Source organism: Aplysia californica, unplaced genomic scaffold (assembly GCF_000002075.1).
Source record: "Aplysia californica isolate F4 #8 unplaced genomic scaffold, AplCal3.0 scaffold00093, whole genome shotgun sequence".
In the NCBI taxonomy this organism is placed as follows: domain Eukaryota; kingdom Metazoa; phylum Mollusca; class Gastropoda; order Aplysiida; family Aplysiidae; genus Aplysia; species Aplysia californica.
In genome coordinates this window covers 618,923-628,506 of record NW_004797363.1, presented here as the reverse complement: position 1 = coordinate 628,506, position 9,584 = coordinate 618,923, and the positions used below count along the sequence as shown (strand labels likewise).

General features: G+C 38.6%; 1 protein-coding gene across 1 annotated transcript in view; it reads left to right on the top strand.

Moving 5' to 3' along the window:
* Window positions 1-305: 305 nt before the first annotated feature.
* Window positions 306-9,584, top strand: part of LOC101858334 (sodium- and chloride-dependent betaine transporter) — a gene marked incomplete in the record, with an annotated part of 15,351 nt that continues 6,072 nt past the window's right edge. Inside the window, 7 exon segments of the mRNA XM_035968880.1 lie at window positions 306-643; window positions 1,285-1,416; window positions 1,871-2,273; window positions 3,133-3,265; window positions 5,944-6,059; window positions 7,091-7,213; window positions 8,358-8,482. Coding sequence (XP_035824773.1) covers window positions 382-643; window positions 1,285-1,416; window positions 1,871-2,273; window positions 3,133-3,265; window positions 5,944-6,059; window positions 7,091-7,213; window positions 8,358-8,482 — 1,294 coding nt within the window.

The window sequence follows — 9,584 nt, the reverse complement described above, 5'->3', positions numbered from 1 at the left end:
TTGCTCTGATTTGAGTGCAAAGGATTTCTACACTTGAGTTTACCCCGAAAAACGAGTTAAAAACGACGGGCCCTGTTCGAGATGGCACAGATGTGAGAGGTCGAAAGTGGAGCCCACCGACGCCTTGCGATTTTTCATACATTAAGGCTTTAAATTTAATTGATTATTGTGAACTTCAACAATTTTCCTTTCAGATCACGCATTATTTAGTTATTCGATTTATGAATGTTGTCGTGACTTTTGTGCCACTCTGCGTATAATATACTCTTGTTCTTTCTCAGCGAGACAAGGGCATGTACTACTAACCTACTTGTGACTTGCATACGGCGCATGACTCTACAGAAAAGAATATCCTGACGACCTGCACATACAAAAAGTACGATGGTTAAGTCTGCTGGATTTCATCAGGATTCTATCCCACTGAAAGACGTCGAAGCTGGGAATGTCCACTATGAATTACCTGGAAGAAGCCAAGCAGACAAGAAATTGCTCTCTAAGGATGGTGGTACTAGCAATGACTCGTCAGACAATTCTCGTGACAAATGGGGAAGAAAAGCTGAGTACGTCCTGTCTATGATTGGCTACTGTGTTGGCCTCGGAAACGTGTGGCGATTTCCTTATGTTTGCATCAGGAATGGAGGAGGTAAATAACTTGAAGATTGACTTAAGGGTCATTTTTTTTGTGCTGCGGAGATTGTGCTGATGTCATGATTAATTGAGCAATCGACTACACGACATCCTGGTGAAAATGTGTAATTTTTTTGGTTCTATACCCATCATCTAATGCCTCCACGAGGGGGCATTTTGTTTAAACATTTGATAAAAAGGACAGTCAGTACAATGTTCTCTTTTGTTCTTCCTTTTTTATATTGTTCCATTTTGTCTATCAGGGTTGTTTGATTTGTCAAAATTGAGGTAGAAACACCCTGGTTAATAATACAAGTCGTTGTTCTAATTCGTAAATTGTCTTTGATATACTTAATAGTCATCTTCTGTTTTTACCCATATAGTTATCCTTACCTTCACACTCTAAAATAATATGTTGCTAGGTCTACGGTGGAGGTGGTGTTGAGGAAAAAATATGAGGGGATGGGGATGGATGGTGCGATAAAACAACTTTTGAATTCTTAATGCATCCTCTCTCCTTTTCTCATTTAAATTCAACACGTTTTACAAACATGATCAATCATTTCAGGTATTGATATTGTGCAATCAGTAACAAGCACAATCAAGTGCCTAATACAGCCTCATTTACAAGTAATATCTACATCGTTTTATTTCCAGGAGCCTTTCTCATCCCCTTCTTCATTTGCCTAACACTGTGCGGACTGCCTCTTTATTTGATGGAAGTGGCTATGGCTCAGTTTGTTGGCTTGGGCCCGTTTCATGTCTGGAGTATTTGTCCGATGTTCAAAGGTAATAATATTTCTTCAAAAGATTTTGCAGCCAATGTATAATGCAACAACTAAAAATAATACAAAACGTAAACAATATTAAATTAGCAGTAATTTTAATAGTGCACGTTACATCAGAAATTAATGATCAAGTATTACACAATTTTCATTTCAAAATTGAATGAGGATTTGTTGTTTGAACAGTCTGCATATGGTCGCATATATAAATAACATTGCAGTATTCTACAGGACATAAAAAGCTCACGTGTGTATACCTGAAGCCCGATAATGCTAAGTTCTACTGTTGCTCTTTCCTTCAGCAATTTATCATTGTTCATCTTGCTTTTCCCAATCACATTATCGAATGAATATTATGCATCTTTCTACTTGATACCAGGTGAAGTAAAATGTGAAGGGTAGTTCGCATTCTTAGATTCATCTCTAAACAATTGCATCGTCTTGGTCTTCTTTGACAGGTATTGGCATCGCTATGAATTCAGCGTCCTTCTTCCTCTCCTGGTACTATTCCATGATTTTGGCCTGGTCCCTCATCTATCTGGTCAATTCCTTCAGATCGCCTCTCCCGTGGACACAGTGTGGCCAGTCCTGGAACACAGCCAACTGTAGGACTCCTCATGAAATGAAAACAGGACTTAATGGAAACACTACTTTACAAGAGCTGGCCTCAAATCTAACAGAGTACTCACTGACTTCAAGAAATGGCACACCATCACTTGACACCCTGCCCCAAAATGTACCTGACTTAATGGTGTCGGATAGCTATAACTCTACATACTCACTAGAAAATGACACTCTTTTGAATTCAGTTGCCAGCAGTGTGGGAAATACAAGTGTAAGCTCTAGTGAAGAGTTTTGGATGTAAGTTTATATTTTTGTCAAAGTTTGGAATCTGTTTTACAATACTCATGTATATATACATACATACATATTATATACATATATATATATATATATATATATATATAATGTTTGATTTTAAATTAAAATCTCACCAATCAATAATCATATTATATTTAAAAATTTCTTGGAATCTTTTATCATTATACTAAGCAAATATCCGATTCTTAAAATTTCCTATCCATTCATTTTGTTTTCCTTCGCCTTATTCCCTTCTTCAGACCATGATAATTTTATTTTTTTCACATTTCATAGTATTATGCGCTCTACTTTAACGTTTCCGCTTCCCTTTTCACTCGCTCACTACATTTGCGGTGATACAGCCAAACTATATCAATGAGAGAGAGAGAGAGAGAGAGAGAGAGAGAGAGAGAGAGAGAGAGAGAGAGAGAGAGAGAGAGAGAGAGAGAGAGTAAGTGAGAGACAGACAGGCAGGCAAGCAGACAGACAGACAAACAGACAGACAGATAGACGATTAGACGGACAGACAAACAGATAGACAGAGAAACAGACAGAGAGGGGGGAAGAGAAATTACTTGTGCAACTTTGTTGTTTTGTAAAAATACTGTTATTTTTACTCTAGAAGCAGATTATTTATAAAGATATTATAATGTCCTTCTTAAAAAAGAAATAACTCCAGGTCTGTTCATTCTTTTCTCGTAAACTTCACCGAGGGTGCTTGCAGTTTGACTACAGTGGGTCCTACGTTGCTGATATTTTTTTGCATACTGGTCCTATTACTCTTTCCTAGCACTGAAATAGCGTTATGATTACGTTGTTCTTCTCTTAGCTTAATGAGAAAACATTCTGTTTTCCTCAGAAACAATGTTCTTCACCTTTCCTCCGGCTTAAGTGAATTTGGCACCATTCCCTGGGAGTCCGGAGTCGCTCTTGTGGTCCAGGCGGTCATTGTCTATCTTTGCGTGATAAAAGGAGTCAGTTCCGTTGGCAAGGTACGTGGTTTTCCTGCAAGGCAGTTGCCATTATGTTGTGAAATATACCCCCTAAAGAGGTATTTTAACTTCGTGTTTAAAACCCCTGCCGACACAATTTAGATTTTCTTAAGGCAAGTTTATTCAATCTTACCTACCAATGTCAGCACGGGCTGAAACGCGTCAAAGACCCTCTATACATCCATTGCACAAATCTTTGACCTGTTCTTCATTTTGTAACTAGATCTAGATGCAAATCTTGAATATCAATTTCGTAACAGTTCACTGCAACCCAGTCACCGACGGTTATATTCTCTAACAATATACCTTGAAGAAACAGGTGAACTCTCTTTCCATTATATTCTAAAACCTTAGCCCAGGTCAATCTGTAGGCCATCAATGAAAATCAGAAATGAGCGAGCTCTATAGCAGTGCTGTGGGGGCTTACTGTTTGATCACCTCCCATCATAGATTTTTAATCGAAATGTTCTTACTCTGCGTTTGTTAAAGACATCAGCACACGTTTAGAGCATGTCACAGGCAGGGTATGACGTTGGCTTAGGACAGGATATCGAACTGAAAGCAAAACTACAAAGAAAGAGGCGACTCATGCGGATAATGCCCAGCTTTAGCTCATAAACTGGCTGACGTAAGTGACGATTTTTATCAGCTTCGCCGAAGACGTCACTCGGGACATATCGGATTTTACTCTATATGCATGTTTGTTAATGTTCAGAATCCAAGCTGACTTTTGCAAATACAGTATACTTTTCAGCTGTTATTGTTTGATTTTTTTAGGGGCATTTTCAGGACGTTTTAAAATTCACCGTTTAGAAAAGAGTATTCATTACTGATTAAGCAAATACAACTTTTGTTACTTAGTTATTGCTGTGTTGTTTTCCTTAAAATCCCACTTTCAGATGTGATATACTTAGTTTGAATCTTCTATTTTATAAGTACCCTATTTATTTGGGGCTTGACGTTGGCCCTCACAAGTACACTAATACTTTGAAGCGTCTCTGAATACTTTTTTCCTTTCTTTTCTTGAACTGCTACAACAAATTTGCCCTCGTGGATACTTTATACTTTGAATGTTCATACCAGCTGCGCTAACGACGTATTCGAGAGCATATCGAATTCTACTCTCTATCGCAAATGCATTAATTCACCTTTTGTTGGTTACTTCTTATTTTCATACATTAGGGATGCTTTGAAAATTTCTCTATCAAATAGAGTATATTTTGATTAGGTTATTGATTAGCCCAAGTCTGAAGCACATACCGTGGTATCTTGCTACTCGGCCATGTGGGGGAAAATGTATAATATAAAGATCTTTGGTGCAGCGCTGTCCAGCAAAAGCCAAAAATCTACTCAGCAATGCCCAGTTTGATTTCATAAAAGGAATATGTTTCACTGAGGCAAACTTTACTCGCCAATAAGGGGGCGAAAGTGTGGTAAAATACAATCGACGTTTTCATCTAGTATTGTTATCTTGTATTATTAGACGCAGACAAAGACGTTGACAGTCAAATTATGCAAGCTGTTGAAAGTCTTTGGGTAAATATGAACATCAAGGGGTAGGTGCTGGGCGAAACCAGGGCTATTAACAGCAATAATAAGAGTGCATTCCACACGACTAGTGGCACATCTGGCTGTTTCGAGTAACACACGGGTCAGCCTGGACTGCGTTCTCTCCCCTTTGCTCTTTGCTGTTGTTATAGACCAGATAACAAAAGGGGTCAACTCTGTTCCCGAGGCACTCAATGCGTTAGGGCCTAGCACTTGTGGATGACCAGGTGGTGATAATCGGGAATTAGGTTGGGTTTCAAGAATATACTGACCTGGTCAACGCTTGCTGCACGTGTTACCAAACGAAAGTTTAACATCTGTTAGACCAAGGTTTTGAGTATAAGCACAAATCCAGAATCAATTTAGGCAAATATTCACAGAGGCCAACTGAAGTACGCTAGTGAATTCAAATACCTAGGAGGTTGTTTTTAACGACGGCAAATTTAGAGGTATCAAAACACGATTCTAGAAAGCAAATGAGTCAGTTACCAACTTGCTCCTTTCCCCAGACGCCCCCAAATCCCGATGAACACCAAGGCAAAAACTCACCAATGCCATATTTATACCAACAGTGACCTACTACCAGTTTTGGTCGTAGACAAAATCACAACACATTAGAGGAGCCTGGTCATCTGCCAGATAATGTCCGAGGAAAGCAGCAGTAGCCATCAGCCATATAGAACGCCAGAGAGTAAAATTGGTCAGCTACCTCTCAAGAATGCCCACAAACCAACCCGCACCGCACGCATACAACACGAAGACACTCCGACTGGAGAAATAGAAGAAGACCACGGCGTCGATGGATGAACTTTAGAAAGGAAAACATCAGAGCACACGAACTGACTCTCACCCAAGCCCCTCGATTTGCAGTTTGTTAAAAATGATTAATTGCTTCTCATCACGATCACCCACCGGGGACAAGCGGAAGGGAAAAAGTAAAAATAAAGTAACGTATTGATAAAGGAATACAAGAGCCCTGTTGCATAAAAAAATAGGATGCCTGAAATTTCTTCTTGCAAATGAAATATACTGTAATTCCGTAATGACGTATTATTACATCTTTTCAATATTTGGAAAATGTGGACATTTGTTCTTGTAAATTTTACTTCTTTACACTTTAAATGCTGCAGGTTGTGTATGTCACAGCCACACTTCCCTACATCTTGCTGACTGTCCTACTCATCAAAGGCGCAACATTGCCAGGGGCTTTGGATGGCGTCATCTTCTATCTCAAACCAGATTTTAGGTATGTACTGGGACATTGTAAATAGACGAGAGAAGTAAAAAAGAATAGCATATGCTTTGAACGTGAACAGATGGATGAACAGGTGACACAGAGGATATCAGCTATTGTTAGAGCATCTGAAAGAAGAAATGAGCGTTGAACCATGACTGCTATTGTCTTATTCAATTTTAGACAAGAAAGGAGAAGGAACCCGGGACATTTGTCCGCCATAGCAGTCATTTTGTTCTGGTATAGTATAAAATCCACAGAATCTGAACAAAATAAAACTGTCTATTGATAATTGTGCAAATAATACTGTTTTCCATTTTGTACTTTTTAGTTTAAAATATAAATATCGATTTATTCATGTTGATTGACTTTGAGACAATGAAACGGATTTGTTACATAACTTTGCTGATTGGATTATGTACTACATAATTGTGCATAAACTATTATGGCTAAGTATGAATATGACAGGCAGCATGGTGGAATCATCCTCTGGTCATAATAATCAAAGTGAAAAAACTTGCACTTTTTTGCAGGTTTGTGAATTTTTATCATTTTTGTTTTGTTTTTTTGGCTCGACACCTTTCATGCCCATTAAAGAACTAATTTCTGCGGTGAATTTTCTGAAAAACGTTTGTTAAAGGCACAAAAAGTGTACATTTCAGTTACCACGGACTCTTAAGCTAAGGAAATAACTAATCTTAGGCGACCATTTTCTCATTAATTTTACCTCCTAAAACAGGTGACCCCACCTCCTTCATTTGCAAATATCTTGATTTGTATTCAAGATATATGAACATTTTTTTCATCCAAAAAAACACAAGTGAACAATCTTTAAGATGATACCAATAACTCTTAATGCACAAAAATTGACGAGAGCCTGATTCCACCACGCTCCCTCACGTGTAATTGTATTTGACATGTGTATAACATTGCAGGTTTATGTTTGTTAATATATGACTGCGTTCATATTTATCGCTTCTCGGAGATCAATGGAGAAAACAAATTTATAAGATGAGGACTTTTTTGTTTGTTACGTACCCCAGCAAACTGGTCAGAGTGCAGACATGGGTAGAGGCTAGTCTCCAGGTGTTCTACTCTCTAGGACCGGCCTGGGGTGGCCTCATTACCATGGCCAGTTACAACAAGTTCAACAACAACTGTTTGAGGTACGTTGAACAAGGGGTGGGTTGGAGGGCACAAATTAAATGTATAGAGTCTTTTTTTTTTCGTATGTAAAAGAAACCGTAACTTATTGTAGGTATTTTACACCCTCATCGCCACATTTTAGATAACGGGCAGGCAGCTTCGACCTTATCTGACAAGGCCAATTTGGGCAAAATCCAAGCAAACAGATAGAACTTTCGAACCCTGGAAAAGAAGTCCCTTCTGCGTGCGTTACTTTTGTGTACGATTCTAAGTGCCAAGCCGCTACATCACAAACGCATGCATGTGTTCTTATTTGTAACTTCGGACAAGAGGTCTGTGTTTAAATTGGAAATCTGGCCAACAGTAACAGACAACTGCAGACCCGGAAACATCATAGACACTCCAAAATAGTAAATAGGCCGTATTGCGATTCACCGCCTATTTGAGTACTGGTCAGTTTTGGCACACTGTGCATTCTTAGTCTGAGCGAGAGAAAAGCAACACAATTCCTTTAGAAATTTCAAAGCAAGGCGAAAAATTGCTAGAATGTGACACGAACACACTTCACTTAATTCGTCAATGGACTCCCTGGGAAAAAATGTTCTTGACATTTAATCTCATTGAAATAAGACGAGATATTTTTGCTCAACGGGAACGTAACCCTTGGCTGGTATTGGAAATCAAATCCCAGCGATATCGTTAACAGTTCAAGTCTCTTCTATCTAGATCTAGTCCTCGGCTTTTACAGAATTATTTTTATTCTAAAGGATGCGACTCTAGTGCTTGCGTTTGGTTAAAATATGTTTTTCCAAGCGTTAGATCTGATAGAGATATCTGCGATCATAGTACGCATCTCATTTTTCTTTTTTTTTTTTTACTTGGGTTCACTCAAATCAAAACACATTTATCTTTTAAAAGAACATTTTCAAAACAAAAAAAACAACAACAAAAAAACACGTTTCTCGTCTTTTAAACATGTTGTTTGATGTTTTAAATTGGACTGGTGGTTTTATAGTTTTACTCAAGATTTTGATCTTATGCCCCAACCTTAAATTTCGAGTCTTGTCAAAATTGTCTTGCAGCCAAATCAGGATTGAAGGTCTAAAAACGATTTATTTGTTTTTGGTTTCGAAATTAAGGACATAAATGCTTTTTTGTCCTCAGGGACTCTGTTTTGCTGTCGTTCGCTTGTGAAGGCAGTAGTGTGTTTGCTGGCTTCGCCATCTTCACAATGTTGGGACACATGGCTCATACCCTGCGTGTGCCTATCTCAACATTCGCTAACACAGGTATGTCCAGAGACAGATAAATACACGTCGGCAAAACACAACAGACGTATTGTTGGCAGACACAAAAATTATTTCTCTTTCTTTCTCGCTATTCTTTCTTTCTTATGATCTCTCTTCCTTTCTCACTATCTCTCTTTCTTTCTCGTTCTTTCTCTTTCTTTTTTCTTCTTTCGTTCTATTGCTTTCTGTCTTTCTCTTTCTTTCTCTCTCTGTCTGTTTCTACCCCCTTCTCTCTTTCTAGCTGTTCCGTCGGTCTGTCATTCGTTTTTGTCAGTCTCTTTCTATTTCTCTCTCTATCTTTCTATCTCACCCCCCCTCTCTCTCTCTCTCTCTCTCTCTCTCTCTCTCTCTCTCTCTCTCCTCACTCTCTTAAATAACCATTTACACACCTACCCACACTCACTGATACACACACACGCGCAGACACTCACTGATACACACTCACACATGCACTGTACTCCCACAAACTCACACTCACACCCCTCCCACCCAGCACACACACAAACAGGAAATGTCTTTTTAACTGACACTTTATAACCAAACTCATTAAACTCCATATTAGAACTATTATATTCCAGAGGACAATAGTAACGCCTTACGCCCCCCCCCCCAAAAAAAAAGAAACCCCTCCCCCCACAAAAAACCCACAAATATTTTCCGCATCACAATGACAAGTAAATCATCACCTTTTTTTCGTTTTGAGAAAATGTTACATGACTAAGTTTTGTTTTGCGTAACACAGGAATAATCTACCGGTTATTGACTTGTCAGTAGATCTAGCGTTGGCAAGCGCCCAGTACGTTTGAAAACAATATTTGTTTGGTTTAGAATTTTCCCTGGTTATGTTTTATGTCAAACACCTCCCTTCATGCAGAATCTCTCCACTCATCACTGTATTGTTTGAGGTGGACGTGCGTGTAGAAGCCATAATTATTTCAAACAAACACAACGCACTTAGTGCAAATCGGCCCCCATCCTTTCTACCGAAAGAAAAAATTAAATAAAAGGAATTAAAAAAACCAAAGAACGAACTAAACGCATAGACTAGAATAAAATGGAAATACGTTTCGATGCATAAACACAAACAAACACACACATAAAT